The sequence below is a fragment of the Anastrepha obliqua genome, chromosome 5, assembly GCF_027943255.1.
Source record: "Anastrepha obliqua isolate idAnaObli1 chromosome 5, idAnaObli1_1.0, whole genome shotgun sequence".
In the NCBI taxonomy this organism is placed as follows: Eukaryota; Metazoa; Arthropoda; class Insecta; order Diptera; family Tephritidae; genus Anastrepha; species Anastrepha obliqua.
Window position 1 is genome coordinate 75,138,864 of NC_072896.1, and position 18,603 is coordinate 75,157,466.

The 18,603-nt window shown below is 35.3% G+C and overlaps 1 protein-coding gene across 1 annotated transcript in view; it reads left to right on the top strand.

The window, feature by feature from the left end:
* Window positions 1–287: 287 nt before the first annotated feature.
* Window positions 288–18,603, top strand: part of LOC129248243 (phospholipid-transporting ATPase ABCA3-like) — a 28,460-nt gene continuing 10,144 nt past the window's right edge. Inside the window, exons 1-6 of the mRNA XM_054887719.1 lie at window positions 288–728; window positions 832–1,420; window positions 1,481–1,624; window positions 5,465–6,694; window positions 11,265–12,127; window positions 15,006–15,358. Coding sequence (XP_054743694.1) covers window positions 406–728; window positions 832–1,420; window positions 1,481–1,624; window positions 5,465–6,694; window positions 11,265–12,127; window positions 15,006–15,358 — 3,502 coding nt within the window. The 5' untranslated portion in view covers window positions 288–405. The remainder of the gene's footprint in view (window positions 729–831; window positions 1,421–1,480; window positions 1,625–5,464; window positions 6,695–11,264; window positions 12,128–15,005; window positions 15,359–18,603) is intronic.

Genomic DNA, 18,603 nt, shown 5'->3' on the forward strand with positions numbered 1-18,603 from the left:
CCGTTTAATTCTTATCAACATAATTTTTTTCTAGTACCAATAGATTTTGAGATACAAATAACTAAAAATGATGATTCAATAGTTTGATAACTTGCAAAAAGTGTATACTTTGCAAAATCGTTTCGTTAACAAACTTCAAATACGACACAAATACAATAAAGTTGCCAAGTGACAGCAAAATTTGAAATTTAAAATCACGGACGGATGGAACGTCCCTTGCGCAAGTGCTTGTGTAAATCAAATCCAACTGTATTGACAAATAATTTTCCAACATTCATCACTCTTCAGTCACTTGTAAAAATTATAACTTTTTTGTTTTTAGTTTTGTGTTACAAATTTTCATAATTTTCGAAATTTTTCCTGAATTAGAAGTCAGCTTACAACGAAAGGAACAAGAAAAGAATCATGCGCACAGATGCGGTATCCGATATTTCAGCGGCTAGTGACCATTCAAACGACGAATTAGTCAATACGAATTATCATTGGTTACGCTTCAAATGGATGTTATTCCGGAATTGTTGCAAGCATTGGAATAATCTACGTGAGTTTCTCTTTGTCATGCTTATGCCCAGCATCTGCTGCCTCGTCGTCGTCATACTACGCTATCAGACTGCAGTTGAACACATTACAGCGACAACGTTTCCATTGACGGATATTAAAAAATCATGGAATGGGCTACTAAGCATTGTACTAGAGAGGCAAAGTATACTCGAAGAATATTTTGGCACGTAAGTAATCAAAATAACAGCATAAATTTGATGATTTAGAGACGCGTACATAAGAAATTTACCTATTTGGAGTTTGTAATTGCTATTTTTTATTTATCTCAAGGCCAACATATAGTTCATATGCACCACGGCTTTTTCTGGCGTATGCGCCAGACTTCGAAGCTGCCAATACTATAATGGACCATGTGTCTGAAAATTTATTTTCGCTACCCACCGTCAGTTTTTCAACATGCGATGAGCTACGCGAAAAGATGTCAACCGAATACTACTTATTCGGAATTTGCTTCAACTATGTGGGTTTTACAACTGACCCGGAATCCATACCCAAAACCGGCGCATATCCAAATAGATTGGAGTATAATATTATATTGCCAAGCGAGTTGCGCAGATACAGAAAAGGCATAGGTGACACTTGGGATACAACAAAACTATACGGAAAATTAGGACCGCATGAACGCAGTAAAGGATTTGACGCTTATATAAAAGAAGGATTCGTTATAATTCAGAAAATGATCTCAGAAAAATATATAATGTTACTCTCTAATGTCACGCAGCGACTTGATAGGGTTATTTATATACGAAGATTTCCCTTGGCAGAACACTATTATGATCCACTTTCGCAATTGTTGGAAAAACGCTTATCATTGGTATTGATAGGAGCGTATATACCGTCAATATTGTATTTATTAAGGGTAGGTACATAAAATGACTTACTGGATCTTATGTGAGGCAAGCATTTTTTATACGTACAGGTTTTGGTGCTTGAAAGACAGAGTGAATTGGATGGTATGTTGTCAATTTTAGATGTGACACCCTTTATACAGTTTTACAGCTGGTTCATTTTTACACTGGCCTCAATGTCTATCGGTTCTATAATTTTGTTATTTATTTTAAAGGTACTTTGGCAATTGAATAATATATAATATAATATTTTTATTTTTTAGTTCCTTATGTTTGTATAGGACTTCCTTTGACATGTATTCTAGTGGTACTTGTTTCCTGCCGAAATTTGAAAAATTATTATTTTTCTAGATTTTTCACTTCACTAACACATGGGCTGAAAAGTTCCGGACTTAACAAAGAAAACATATTTTTTTTTACTTAAAATTAGCTTTATTCATCAAAGTAATTTCCATCAAGAACAACGCAATCATTCCTCTCTAGCATTTCATTCCGCTCTAAAATTTCAATACCACTTTTGCAGAACGATTTTTCTTTTGCTACAAAATAGGCGTCAGTTGCAGCTATAACCTATTCACTCGATTACCCATGAACATTTTTTTAGGTCTGTGTACAACCAGAACTCGCTGCAATTCGAAGTTTAATTTATGTACTTATAGTTTTGCCATTGTTCGGAATCATCAACACGTTCTTGTGTTTGGTCAACAATGAGCGAACGCGGCACCCACTGTGAACAGAGCTTTGTCATAGTGGAACGCTCATGCAATATAAAGTCAATTCGTTCTTTTAATGTCAGCTAACTCGAGCAACTTCACTTTTCGATTATTCAGAACGATTTCGTGGATTTTTTTTGAAGTTTTCTGATGTCATCGCCTCATTTGGTGTCTCTACGACCACGTTTGAAGTCAGCAAACCATCGTTTTATTGTTGTCTGTGAAGAAGCGGAGTATCCATAACACTTTCCAATCCCATCAAGAAGCAGTGCAAAATTAAAACACGAAATTCTTTTGATCCGTGAAATAAATTTTCCTATTTTTTGGGGTTTCATGTCCGGGGCTTCGAACTCGAATGGTAATCAAGAACCAACTCATTCGGGACGGCGGATATGCTTTTCAATTTTTCTTAAAATTGGTTTATTTGTAGAATATATTAAGAAGTAAACCCAAAAAAAGTTGAAAACAATTTTTTTTGAGATTTGTATACCGTTCAAAATTATGGTATAGGGTTTCTAAAGTCCACTGTTTTCGTTCTTTTTACGTTTTGATAAATTTATTTTTATTCATGTTCTGGAATAAGTCATTCTTTAAGAACGCACGTAGGTAGATTTTGCATAATTAGGCGGCCAAAAAGATTTTTTCAATAGAATACATTTTAAATGAAAAGAATAATTAAATATAAGTATTTTCTATTAAAATACATTAATTTACGACATTTACTTTTATTGGTAGGTACAAAAAATTTTTTTTAATGTACTTTACTAAAATGGTACAAAATTAAAGTTTTGGCTACTATCAAATAGGTCATTTATTTACAATAGGTTTACTTTAAATATAATATTGCAAGAGCTGACTTAATCTTCTAGATTTATAGGGCTTATAAAATAAAGAATAAAAACACTTAACATATTATATTACATCGCTTATTATCAAATTCAAAGTTACATAAATAATTAACACGAAAACTTATTTTAAATGAAAGATGTTTCTTTGCTTCCGAGTCCGAGTCGTTCTGTTCACCACTATTATTTGGCTTAGCTGGAATAAGCATATTTATAGTTTCTTTTAAAAATGATTTCTCTGATTTTTTCATAGCCGTTTCAGGTGGATAGCATTCTTTTTTAGCTCTTAATAAAAGATCATAACAGGGATAATGACCTTTGTTTGTTGCCCTTACTATTTCGTATTGTCGCCTTGTGAGATCAGCCTCAACAAACATTTTGAGAGCTTGAAAGGGGGTGAGTGGAGGAATTGTCTCATTACTCTTAGAGTATGACTTTGTGTATTTGCTAGCCCGTGTAGGTGAATAAGTTATGTCCTTAAGGACTTTAGAGGCATTTCTTTTTCCCTCAGTTTGTAAAATCACTTGCGCAGCATGAACAATCACCTCAGGATTTACCAAACTACGTATTTCCTTAGTTTTCCTTCTCTTGCTTCGATCACTCGATTCAGAAAACGATTTACATGGACGACCTTGGCGATAAGATGAATCCATTGGTATTTCAAAAGTCCCTTCTAACCATGAATGATTATTTTTAATTAATACTTATTTAGTTTTTCCTGCTCCTGACCATCTTTGTTTCATTTGTGATTTAAAATAGGAATATTTATGCTTTAAAGCTTTTTTACAATTTTCGGAAACTTTACAACACTCGAGAAGGTAATTTTCCAAAAAATCTAATTTTTTATCCAAGGTAGGTAAGTTTTGACCTTGCATCAGGTCAAATAAATATCTTCGCGTCACTACTTTCACACTAGAGGCGCTTGATGAACCTACGACAAAGAAAAACTTACTTTAAAAATAATGTGCTAATAACATAATTTTTTTAAGGTATTTTCTTTAAGTCTTTGATTAACTAGTTTTTGTTAATAGGCGGGAGTTGGCGGCTAATTATAACTTTATATAATTGTTTAAACTATGCACAAATTATGAAATTAAAGAATATTACAGGGACGAACAGGGAAAATAGTGATAAACCCCTTTAAAATATTTAATTTACAAAAATCTAACTCAAAAAACGTGATCTTTTATAAAGATTCTAATATATACAAAACAATCTTAAAATTGGTGACTACTACATAACAAATGAAGATACATACCTGGATTATTGATATCCATCAGAATCACTGTGAAAATAAATTTGCAAAAATAAATATTGACTTTGTAAAAATGTATCACGGAAAAGGCCGAGAATTATAATTATATGCACACTGTGAATGACAATTGAAATCCGACTACCTGTAATTCGGCGCGTGCGCTATTCTGAGAGCTGAAATTAATGGGGTGGGTTTCTAAGAAGTGTCAGGTAACAATGTGCATCAATAGTTTGTTCTTAAGTCGATTTATTTTTTTTAACTTTTGGCCGCCTAATTATGCAATGTCTACGTCTGTGGAACGGTCGATACTTTTGAAACTAATATAATTTAATTTGTTACAATTTTTTTATGTGTGTTTTGGCGAACAAACTTAATTTGCTTATTAAAAATTTTTAGAATATTTTTTTTTAAGACTTGCTTTCCCTTTGAAATTTTTCCTTTTTTTCGTTAATAGCGGAGTTGCAAACAATAGTGGGATTCCATTTACTTTTCGATTTATATTCAAATATGTACAACGAACCAGTGAAAAATCAGTACTTATAAAAATGCTGCTCTATCGAGTCCCGCTGTGAAACTTTCAAGGCTAATTAACCATAGTCTGAGCCATTAAGGAAAAAATAAGAAAAAAACTGGGTATATGTACCTATTTTTACAAAAAAAAGGGAAAATTGTTCAAAAATGTCTAACAAAAATATATATTTTTTCCAAAAACAACTTTTTTAAAGTATGTTTTATCTTCGAAAATAGAATTAAGCAATATATGAGACATTCCATATTTTTTCGTTTTGAATGATCGAAAAGTGAAGTTGCGTGAGTTAGCTGACATCGTAAAGTGGGCGCCGCGTTTACTCATCATTTTGTTTCATCAAGAAAACGCATCGTGTCATAAGTCAATCAAATCAATGGCAAAACTTCATGAACTGAACTTCGAATTGTTTCCACATCCACTGTATTCACCAGATTTGGCTTTCATCGCCGACTGACTCGTCGCTCGGTAAGAGATTTCGCTCGAACGAAGAGGTTCTCGCTGCAACTGATGCTTATTTTGAGGCAAAAGCAAAATCGTTCTACAAAAGTGGTAGTGAAATGTTAGCGCAACGCTAGAATAAAGCTAATTTTGAACAAATAAATAGGGGCTTCTTTGTTAGCCCGGGGACTTTTCAGCCCATGTGTTATGCATATTTGTGAATGTTCTTTATATAATTATTTACCTACTATAATATTTATTTATCTACCTTACAGATTCCTTGGAATAGTGGCTTTGGTGTCTTCAATAGATCTTCATTTACCTGCTTGTTCGTTGTATTTACCGCCTTCAACATAAATGCACTCAGTTTCTGTTACATGATGTCAAAATTCTTTCGTAGTTCTAAAATGGCTGTTAGGGCAGCGCCCATTTTCTGGATCCTTTTCTATTTACCTTTTGCTGCTGGAGTTGAAGACGAACTTGCTCATACATTTATTTCATTATTGGGAAATTCCGCATTTGGATTCGCGTTGGAAAATACCTTTAATCTTGAATACTACAACGGTCTGAATTGGTCAAGTTTCTTCAAAAGTCATGACTTGCCCAACAACTACTTCAGCGTTGGAGTGCACACATTGTTAATGTGTGGTGTAAGCGTCGTTCAAGCAATAATCGGCATATGTGTACAAAGGTTTACAACTTTTTTTCTCGAAGTCATGAAATTATTAAGGCGAGAAGAACTTACGACTCGCGCTAATCCGGAAAATACGCGCTATTCGAAAACCATTATATATGAGGTCAGGGCATCTTACAAATCGCCAGAAGTAGAAGTAATTTCGCTCACCGTGGAGCGTGGTAATACAATTATTCTGAATGATGTGTCATTCAGTTTGTATGGTGATGAAATAACTATGCTGATGGGCCATAATGGTAGTGGCAAAACGACGCTATTACGTGTCATTGCTGGCCTGAGACGGCCCACATCGGGTAAAGTTGTTTTCAAGGAAAACAATGAAATAAAAGATTACGGGAGCCCACGCGATTTTGTGGGTGTCAGTTTAACTGATTCGCTGCTTTTTGATGATCTGAACGTTGAGAATCAATTAATGTTCTTCGGCAGGTTAAAGGGAGTAAATTCTACTGAAGTTAAAAGAGAAGTTAAAAAATATTTAGATGCACTCGAACTGGACGGTGAACAGTATACACGCACAGATAAACTAACATGTGGTCAAAGGACTAAATTGGCAGTTAGTTGTGCGCTTATTGGTGGTAGTAAAGTTGTGTTACTGGACGATATTGTCTTGAAATTAGATGTGCGCGACTATCAGCTAATTTGGAGATTATTGCAAAGGGAGAAGTTCGGGCGTTGCATATTGGCATCGACAAACCTAAGTATTGAACCAGAATTACACGCAGACAATATAGTTATGCTGGCACAGGGACGATTGAAATGCAGCGGAACTGCTCAGTTCCTAAAGTCTATGTACTGTTCTGGATTTTACTTGGTAAGTTTGACACCAAATTTAGGAACAAAAACATTAAAAAAGTGCTACTACGTTACTACGTTGAAAAGGTTGAGCCAGGGAGCACCAGCAGATTTGGTGGCTTCTAAAGGACTCAGGCTAAAAAGCCCATTGTATTTAACGTTACTACGTTACTACTTAGGTACCCCTAATCAGTTATATAAAATTACTCAAATTCCCTCCAAGGCAGCTGACTATCATATAAGCACTCATATTATCATCGTCACTATCCTCAATAAACTACACATTTTCATTATAGGAAAGTTCTAATAGTTTCCCCTGGACGGTGTGATATTCTATATATCTTTTATCAATAGCAATTTCTTATAACTGGGAAATATATTTACTATGCTCTAAAAGCAAGGCAACTAAGGATTTTTATTCTTACCATGTAATAACTGCTGACAACTAAACTCCTCATTGTTGTCATCACAAACTTCTTAGCACTAATAATCAAACTTCTCATTTCTCTTATCATAATCTCATCAGCCCAAACGGCCACAACTACTCATTTCTCGTATCATAAACTCATCAGTACAGATGGAAAAAACTACTAATTTCTCTTATTATAAACTCATCAACACAGACTGATAAAGAAAATTAATAGAAAATTAACACTTTATTTTTGCAAACGAAAAGTTCTTTTTTTATTTTTTCATATTATAAAAATAATATTTGTTTGTAAAAATTCTTAGTCTAATAAACAATTATATTTACATTTATAGTTAACCTATTGTTAAACTTTTTTTATTCGTAATTTACAATTTATCATTTATATATTTACATATTATAAATATTTACAATCATAGAGCTACCATTTACTTTTATTATTTATTTTAATTTTCAAATTATTTTTTATGGCTTACAGTTTTATCGTTTTATTTGAAAGTTATTATTATTTAGATTAATTTTTTAAGCTAAAATATATTTACATTTATTTTCTATAAAATAAGTATTTTCAAATTTTATAATATATATTTACATTTTCTTATCACAGATTTAAATTTTTTCTAATAATATACCTTTTTTGAGAACATTTGACTTTAACACATATATTTTCTTATTGCATTTTGAGCATCCTCTTTTGATTTTTCTGAAAAGAAATTTGAATTTGAAATAATTGTTAACAACTCGTAGGTACTCTTCTTTTTGCTATGCACATAATATTTACCAAAAGTGAGTTCACCCGCCTTAAGTCGAAAAAGTTGAATCTGGCTTGCTCTTCCTTCTAGATTAAAGCTGTACATGACGTCATCTTTGAATAGGCAACGCATAACCCCAACAGCCTGCTTTGCGGTTGCACTTCATCACGTTCAGGCATCTAAAATGGGCATCGATGTTACAAGTGGATGTTTCGATGTTTTTCAAGTCATGGATAATTAGATGTGAAACTCTCATTTAAGTTTGCTATAATACTCACCTTCGCTTTGAATCTCGTTAAGTTGTACTTTTAGTATTTTTTAATAATTTAAACTCCAAATAGAGGGCTCACGCGGCTGAGGGTAAAATTCTCACAATTCAAACTCACATTCCATGACTTTTATTATCAGTTCACTTATTTGCGGCAATATTTTAAATAATAATTTTGCTTTTAACAACATAGAAAAACACACGGGCTTTAAAGAGGAAAATTCATGTCATGGAAGTCTTGGATATAATATATATGTATATATATATATATATAATTGGCATGTACACCTTTTTTGGTGTTTGGCAGAGCTCCTCCTCCTATTTGTGGCGTGCGTCTTGATGTTGTTCCACAAATGGAGGGACCTACTGTTTCAAGCCGACTTCGAACGGCAGATATTTTTGTATGAAGAGCTTTTTCATGGCAGAAATACACTCGGAGATTTGCAATTGCCTGTCGAGGGGGCGACCGCTATTAGAAAAGGCTTTTTCTTAATTTCATTTGTTTCAATACTTGTCAGTATTGCCAATTCTTGGGAACACCTGATAATCGAAATGGCGTGCTGCCAGAAATAGAGCACCAAAAATAACTGACGAGAACAGTTCGTTTTTACCTTAAAGGAAAAATGTCGCGATTTAAATATTATATAATGCATAAAATTAATTGTTTTAAAATATTATATTATATTAATATATATAATATGTTTTATGAGTTATAATATACTTTTTATGAGAGCACTGCCAAATTCAATCACATTTTTCTGAATGAATTCTGTAAACATGTTATTCTAACTGAAAACTGGGTTTTGTATGCAAATATGTATATGTGTATATATTTTATAATCTAAAAACGTAGGTAAAGGAATTAAATTACAGTTAGAGCTAATGTGGAAGCATTCGTTAGTTTATAGATTATAAATAATTAAAGGTTATCTTCTTTAATCGTTCTTTTTATTTTTATACTGCTTTAACATATTATATTTTGTGTTTTGTTATTCACATTTTATGTTATAAATAAAAATTGAAATATTTTATGTATTTTCTTATAATAAGGTTTTTCGTGTTCATAGCTTTTGTGTTCCAATTTTAAATAATTTATTTAAGACTCAATTTTAGAATGCTTATCATTGTATTTTATGCTGAGTTTGCTTATTTTTATTATAATAATATGTATCCACATCAATGAAGAAGTGGAAACTGAAAATTCCCAATTTTGTTAAAAAAATACCCAAACAATGTTTCATCCATTGTGGCATTACTGACGAATGTTATAAAAAATGCGCATTTCAACAGCGCTCTCACGAGAAAAAAGGTTTCGCATTTAGTTATCTCTGCTGCTGATTCGTCAATATTTTTCAATTTGTCAATGCGCATGTATTAGAGACTAATAAAATATTGGTAAATGTGTTGGAATTTTTGCCGAAAGTACTCAGCACTGCCTTCTAGGGTTATTGATCGAAGTTGGTGGTGTGCAGCTATATTTGTAGGTGGGGAATCAAATATAATAGTCCACTTTATTCTTAAATGCTAATATTTACAGTTTTTAGAGCCAAAAGTAATAATTTTTTGATTCTGAACCCTCATATTTCCTGCAGCCATCTATGGCTTTTAAAAGTGCATTATGGATTTGGAGAAATAATCTTCCACGAGGACCACACTGCATGATTTATTTTGTTTTTATTACGCCATAGTACAATGGGACCTCTAAGATAGTCTTTTGTGCTTGATCATGAGCCTAAATTGGAGGCTTCTACCGAATTTGAGCATTGTCACAGGAGTGAGTCTTCGCCTTGCGAGAGCTATACATTCGGAGAGGATGTGCTCTAGACCGTGATCCCGGGATTTTAGAATAGGATTCTGTGAGAACTTCACTTTTGGGAAGTTTGAAGGAGGCAGAAATCAAATAGGTCCCTAAGAGTTACTGAAACCTTATAAAGCGTGATAAGACTGGAGGTACTTTTTCCAAAAGGGGTTGTCGACAAATCAAGCGTGAGTACTATCAAACTAAATACATACTTTTGTTTAGTATTCATTGACATTTTTCTACATAACATTAACTTATTATATATCTACAAAATCATCCAATATAATTTGCATTAGTTGCAATAACCTCCTCGATCCGGGCCTGGAAACAATGCAAGCCCGAGTCAAATGCTCCTTATTCATATTGATCACAACGGTATTACGGCCTTACGAGAATAAATAGTATTATGAGGATGTACCATTGGTTTCACGCTCAACTATCACGCATACGTAGTAATCCAGGGGATTAAGGTCTGGGAGTTTGGCGACCAAATGTTCGGTGTAATGTGGCTAAGGACATTTCCAATCCATCTAATCTTGTGTAGAGAATCAGAGTCTTGCTGAAATATGTATGTATTTATGTATATGTATAATCCAGGGCCTCACTACTGTCTCAACAACCACGATATATGCATCAGAATTCGCTCGAAACCCTTTTTTACTCACAAAACCTAAAACTGCAACAATGGCTGGAAACTTCATGTGCATGATAACAGGAGCCTCTGTAGGATAGGCATATAGCCATCTGTCATTTCTGCGGTTGGTGTTTTGTCCTTGGTCACCAGTTTTTTATCAGATTTTGTTAATTTTGATTAGAAAGCGTTATAATCGGATAACTGTTTTCATGTTTACTCCGACTTAAGGTCTGCGCATAACATAGGATTTATATCCAAGATCTTCTTGGACAACTCGTCAAATAAGACCCTCAGAAACATTCCTCGCAAGGTCACGCATTGATTTTGAAGAGTCCTCGTTAATGATCGCTTGTATTTATTGAATAAATTGTATAGATCGGACAGTGTCGAACGTTCCTCGTGCTTTTTGCGTCTTGCAACAGATTCTGTATCGCCGCCTGAATCTTCTAATTCACGGTGAACCTTATGAACGATTGAACGGGTGCACTTAAGAAGATTACAGATTTCTAAATGTCTATGTCTCTTCATTTCTTGAACCTTCTTGTAGACCTCCATGTCCTATTTGAAAAATAGCGAAAAGGAAATTATAGCCACATATACTATAGGTATATCCTCAACTGCTTTGAGCCTCCTGTATTTAGGTATCCAAATTGATTTCTACGAAGAACTGACTGCCTTTATTTCTACTTTTGTTATTTTGTTAATAGCTTATTTCCAAAGCTGATGACTGTAAATCGGATGAAGTAACCACACTGCTGAGCAAATTTATACCGGACATTGCACCCGCATGCGATCTGGTACGAGAGTTAACATACCACATCGAAACCACTAACATTGAGTTGTGCGAGTCGATTTTTCAAGAATTGGAAACAGCTAAGGAAGTGTTGGGCATCATAAATATATCACTAATTGAGATGCCAGTGGAAGAACTTTTTTGTAAATTGGGCGCCGAACGACCTGCCTACGATGATCGCAGACGCTATTTGAGAATTTTAAATGGTCGAAGTATTGCCTTTGCTGCTGAAATGAATGATGATTTATTGTTTTTGAGCACTCCATTACAACATAAAATGAACAGTTTTCAAAGATTGTGCAATCAATGGTATGCAATGTTCTACAAGTTTATCGTTTTTTATTGGGCTCACAAAAGATACATCCCAATACTTATATTTACACCATTACTTTGTATATTGTTTTGTGCGGCGGCAATGTCGCCAAATACGAGGCCGTTGCCAAAGCTGAAGTTGAAAATCCAAGATTACAAAAATTCAGAAACTGTGCTTAGTATTCGCTCACCGAAGGAGCACGAACATGAACATTTAAGAACATTGTTAGAAATATATTATCAGTTCATATATGGGAAGAATAGTTATATAAAAACGATAAACATCCATGGCCAAGCAATAGGTGATTACATTTTGGATCAACAACGACAATACCAATTTAATAACTTGAACATGAAAATAATACTTGGACTATCATATAAAAATCATTTTACGGCATGGTATAATGGATATCTGCCACACATGGCCCCGCTCACTTTAAATATTCTGCACAATTCACTTCTAAGGTAAGTGCAATTGCTTTTTTCCAAATTAAATGCTAATACAATTTTAATGTGCGTGCTTTTATATGAATGTACAGTAGGGTGGTCCAAAAAACTCAAGTTTTTTTTAGAGACCTAGGGACCCTCTCATTTTGTTACATCTAATAAAATAATAATCTATGCAAAATCTTAGCACCCTAGAACATATAGAAGGCAGTGCTCAACAACGTTTAGTTTTCATAAATTTCTATAAAAAACTCATACTTTCGGGTAATTAACGCCTTTTTTTGTTTCAGGTTTGAACTATATTTCAATCAAAATGACTGCTCTTAAGACGCGTCAGGCGGACAGTGTTTACTTAATTGGTGTTAAGGACTTAGAACCTTTAACAAAGAAGAACCAACTTCCTACAACAAACAGCGTTGAGCACTGCCTTCCAAGTGACTTATGACCTTGAAAATTTAGCTCTTTACTTCTTATATCAAATAGAAAAGAATTGGGGGGTCCCTTGGCTTTTACATCCAACTTGAGTTTTTACCATAGGATCTTGGACCACCCTAATGTACAGCCATACAGAAAACTTGACGTACCACTCACAAATAATGTGTTCAGAAGATAATTTGTTTTACTTAAAAAAGAAAAAATCTGAGTACACCAAAATACTAAAGAACATAAATATTTATTCCGATAATAAAATTTACAACGAAGTCCTTATAAAGGGTGATTTTTTATCTATTATCTTTTCAAACAGTTGGTTTAAACAGCTGACGCACGTTTTCTGTTTTGTTTCACTGTCAAACATCTTCGGCTTGGTCTATAATTTAACCATGAATCGTCTTAAAACGAACAACGCTTACAAATCATTAGATTTTATTAGAAAAATGCGTGTTCTGTTAAAAAAGTTAATCGCGCGCTTCTTTCATTTTATGGTCAGTTTAATCGACCAACTGAAGTGGCTATTCGAGCTATTGTGACTAAATTTAGAACCAAATTTGCATTATTGGACATCAAACCACCAACATGCTTACGTAGAGTGCGAACTGAAGAAAATATCGCAGCTGTATCGGCCAGTATGAATGATGACCATCAATTATCGATTCGTCGCCGTTCGCTGCAATTGGGTCTCTGTTACTCAACAACGTGGAAAATTTTGCGAAAGGATTTAGGTGTGAAGCCTTTCAAAATACAGCTGGTGCAGGAATTGAAGCCGGACGACCTACCGCAATGCAGAATTTTTGATGAATGGGCTCTTGGAAAGTTGGCCGAAGATCCACTTTTTTATCGAAAAATTGTGTTCAGCGACGAAGCTCATTTTTGGATCAATGGGTACGTAAATAAGCAGAATTGTCGATTTTGGAGTGAAGATCAGCCAGAAGAATTGCAAGAGCTACCAATGTATCCAGAAAAGGTCGCAGTTTGGTGCGGTTTATGGGCTGGAGGTATCATTGGACCGTACTTCTTCAAAGATGCTGCGTATCGTAACGTAACTGTGAATGGTGAGCGCTACCGTGAAATTATATCCAACTTTTTTTTGCCCAAAATGCAAGAGCTTGACTTGCATGACATGTGGTTTCAGCAAGACGGTGCCACATGCCACACAGCACACGTAACAGTGGAATTGTTGAGAGGCAAGTTCGGTTAGCATTTTATTCCACGTTCGGGACCTGTCAATTGGCCACCCAGATCGTGCGAATAACGCCTTTAGATTATTTTTTGTGGGGCTATGTTAAAGCTCATGTCTATTCAGAGAAGTCTGCTTCAATTAAAGCATTGGAAGACAACATTAAAACATTTATATGTGAGATACCGGCCGAAACATTGGAAAGAGTATGCCAAAATTGGACTAAGCGGATGGACCATTTGAAGCGCGGTCGCGGTCAAAATTTGCATGAAATAATCTTCAAACATTAAATTATATGGACTGTACTTTCGATTTAAATAAAAATTTCCTATAACTCTTAAAAAATCACCCTTTATAATAAAACGAAATGTGTTACAAATTTATTTATTTATTTATTAAGCCAATGAATTTATAATATTCTTATAGGTCGAGTAGACATATTTTAAGGGTAATAGGCGTCAAAAAATGGAAATAAATTTAAATTATTGGGTATGGAATAATTTTCCGTGCTTATAAAAGAAGTGTCGCTGTTGATACTATTTTTGTGCCCTCGAAGCCTAAAGATCCTTTTTATCTGACGTCCAAACTGTCGACGTTCCTCCCAAAAAACAGCATTTGCGAAAATTATGCTTCCTTACTACCTTTTAAAGAAAAGTGCAGCTGATATGTGTCGTATTGCGTATAGGAATAAATTTCCGTCCTTTCTTAGCAAAAGTGCTGAATTATTTGAACAATTAAATAATATATGATATTGTGTGAAGTTTGTGCCATTCGAAGCTAAAACTTTACTCCATCTACCAGGCAACATACGGATTCCTCTTATAAGGGGGCGGAAACTTTAATAAGTTGTACCCAATATTATTTGTAGAAGTTCGCGCTTTCGATTAATTCGTCGTAGAACGTCAATGTTAGAAACCAGATGGGTCCTCAGAAGTTTCAAAATTCGCCTAAAAATCCATATTTCGAAAGCCTCAAGTCTGTTCATGTCAGCGACTTTGAGTGTCCAACATTCCATGCCATATAAGTGCGCTGATCACAAAATTTCACAAAACAACTTTAAAAGTCTAATGGAAGTCATGGCAGCTTAAGATCTTTCTAAACTTACAGAAAGTACATAGATTTCTAGTTTTCTGGATTTCTTGCGATTTTTCGTTGTTAACACTAATTTCGGCCATAGGGTTCCAATAAAGATTTCTTAAATATTGTAACTCTTTTATTTACGTATAGTTTTCTTTGTGACTGTTTATGTATTTAAGTGCGTACTCGCATATTTTTTTACAGATTCGCTACTGGAACAACTGAACCTAGAATAGATGTGACTATTGAGCTGCTACCTAAACAAAGTGACATTGCTACCAGTGAACTATATAATGCAGAACTCAATATGGGCAGCAAATTGGTTATTTTTTTGTCGGTTGTCATATGCTATTCAATATCCAGAAGTGTTCTTGTTTTAGTCTCCGAGCGTTCAACGGGATTTGAGAGTCTACAGCGTCTAGCTGGTTTGGGTGGCTTCAATTATTGGATATCTATATTTCTATTTGATATGATGAAAGATTTCTTGGTAATATCAACTTTTATCGTAGCCGCCTGGGCGCTTTTTCCGGAAAACTATGCAGCGCCGACTGTTTTGCGTATGTTTTCAGTTTAAGAAATAGTTTTTTTGAACTTTTTTCAAAAAGAGTTATACAAAAAACAGCAAAAAAGAAAACAAAAAAAACAATATTAAGGTTCCGATGATGTGCTCTGGTAGAGATGACAAAAAACACATTCACGTGTATCCACGATTTGAGAATTTACGTTTGAAATCTATTTTAATTTTTAGTCTCTTTTGTGGTATTGTGCAAAATAGACTCATGACAGAGCGAAATAACGGGTTAAAATTCTACTACCAATTTCTTAATATGTACATTAAAGCCAAACATTCAGCTGGAACGCCAGAAAATACGTCAAAACAGACACATACATATATTGAAACTTTACAAAAAAAATTTATTTTTTCCAAAAATCTCTAACGAAATTAACCCTTAAACAACCGTTTCACCCAAATTATTATTGTTTGTTTGTTGCCATTACCAGTTTCGGTAGTGGAACCGTTTTATGTTAGTAGAATTTTTACTTTGCTGTTCTTTTAATTACCCCATAAAGTTTATCAAACTGAAAGCAAGACATTGTTGATGAAATAACTTTGTAAAGGGTATTTCAAAAGACGCGCTTAGATGTTGTTTTAAAGTAAAACGTGTAAAAATTTAGATTCTCTCAGGTTTCATTAATTCAATTCAAAATCATCGTCATTTGGCGCTACAGATCAAAAAATGTCTGCATTTGCCCATATCCTTGGGTGATTCCTGCCAGTCCTTCCTGACCTTCAGTATCCTCGTATCGTCTTCTAGTTCGTCAATCTATCTTGATCTTGGTCGGCCTCTTGCTTTCGTTGTCACTGTTTTAAATTCAATTATTTTTCATTGAGCTCCTCTTATAAGTTCCCAGGTTAATGGTTCCATCTTATACGCCACTCACCGTTGTCTTTGACTGCATCGATGATTAGCCTCGAAATTTTTCTCTCGAATATTTGGAGTTTGTTTTTGTCCAAAACTCCGATCCGTAGCAAAGAACTGGTCTGAACTGCCAAAATACGGCCATTAATAATTGTGTGAAAAAATTACATCATTCAAATATTTACCATGGGCACATTTACAGGCTGTCATGTGAGAATTAAAATGTTTAAAGATTCGCTCACACATTATCGAATTGAGTTCAGCAGTCTCGATCCGAATCTTGTGGTTTTTATTGATATGGACTTTATTAAAAAAAAAATCCCACAAAAAGTAGTCTAGTGGAGTTAGATCGCGTGTTATAGGTGGCCAGTTTATGTCATCATTACGTGAAGTTAATCGACCGGGAAACTTACATCGAAATAATGCTGTCGCAATAATATTTCCCCATGTTGTGCGACTTGTGGCTCTATACTGTTCAAAATAAAGATCCTCTATGTCTATTCATTCAAGCTCAGGCCACAAAAAATCTTCAATCATTTATCTATAGCGATGCCCTTTGCCACTAATAGCTCTTTCATTTTCATCTTTGAAGAAAAACAGGCCAATTATTCCACCAGCCCAAAATCCACATCAAGCAGTACATTTTAGTGGATGTAATGATTTCTCAGACGCTGTAGTCGAATGAGTTGTTGCGTGACAACCATTCAGGAGTGCGTAGGCTCGAGTTTTCGCACATGAATATCAAATAATAGAAACATGTTTTTCTTATGTATTTCTGCCATGAAAAAGATCTTTAGAAAAAATATCTGCCATTCAGAGTCGGTTTAAAACTGTAGGTTCCTTTAATTGTGCACCAACATTAAGACGGATACCACAAAATAGGAGGAGGAGCTCAGCCTATTTCTTTTTTTTAATGTTTTTACTAGAAGGTTTTCTTCTCCACAGATGTGGCAGTTTTGTTGACAAATCCATCCAGTGTGGAAGGAGCTTAATCGCTAAAGATTGGCTCCAATTCCTGTGTTAATTGAATTTTGTGAAGATACAAATGCAAATTCGTATCTAAAATCTGCCAAACAGTCAATTCTTGAATGTCTAATTGCTTTTTTTTTTTTTTTTTTAATGAAATAAAAATGTCAGAAACATCTCAAAGGTGCCGTCACACCAATGGTAGGTGAGGCACGCTCCCACTAATACTATAACAATCCTCCACCTCGGCTAATTCTACCCTGGGACTACAAAAGTCTGGGTAGAGCCGCGTTTATGTCCGAAGACACAACAGGTACCTGCGTCCAGGTTCCTCTCCTGTAGGCATATGAAAGCTATACACCGTCGATAGCCCCAATTACTCGCACTGTGTTTATAGGCGATTCCAAAGTAAAGAAGACATCGGAAAACTTGCAGTCGCGTTATCTCACTACCGTCTTGTCTTCTGTACGATATTCTATTGAGTGTTTCACTTAAACGTCTGTGCCTGTTGTCGGTTCGTCAGAAACTGTCCGCCTTCTCTGTTGCTGAAACACCAACCCAATCAATATGACGCACTCGCGTCGTAATCATACCTACTAACGTTTGCGCTGCCTCCCACTTACCTCTGGTTGCGCGTATATCTCGTAAGAGGGTGCTGGAGGACGGTTGATGGACAGAAAGGGCTGTCTGCCAGCTGAAAACGGTGCAGGTATTCCTGAAAACAGCCATGTCCTCTGAGCAACTGCGAAAGGTGATAGTCGGTGTCTCCATGCTTTCTCATTAACCACTCATCAACACGTGGTATGAGTTTGTAGGTCCAACGTCCGCTTTGTGACTCATCCCACCGCTGCTGCCACCGGCCTATTGTCAGCAGTCACTCCGCTGCTTTTTCTCCTGGCTCCTTGTCCGTTATAGAGCCGAAACAGTTCACCTACCAAGAGGTTCAGAGGTACATATCCTTCTAGCTATTACGCAGATTGCATCAGCCACCGTTCTATACGCGCAACCTACCCGCAGCGCGCCTTGCCTGTATATCTGGGTGACTTCCCGTAGATTAGACTTTTTGGTCCTCGCCCAGATTGGTGCTGCATAAAGAATGATAGAGTCAGCAACCAATGACAGTAGCCGTCTGCGATTTCCCTGGGGCCCTCCTATATTATGGAGAAGTCGCGTCAGGGCACCATTGACAGGAGCCGCCTTGGAACTTACATTTATTAAATGCTGCCTGAAACAAAGTTTTGTGTCGCACCCAGACCCCAAAATATTTGATCGCCTTTTTCGAGATTTTACGGTGTGTACTTATGTTCAGCTCAAAGGACTTTCGCCCTCCAGCACTTATTAGAACTGCTTTGGTTTTGTGACCGGCTAAATCTAACTTAGCCTCCTTAAGCCATCGTTGCACTCTCGCTGCAGCA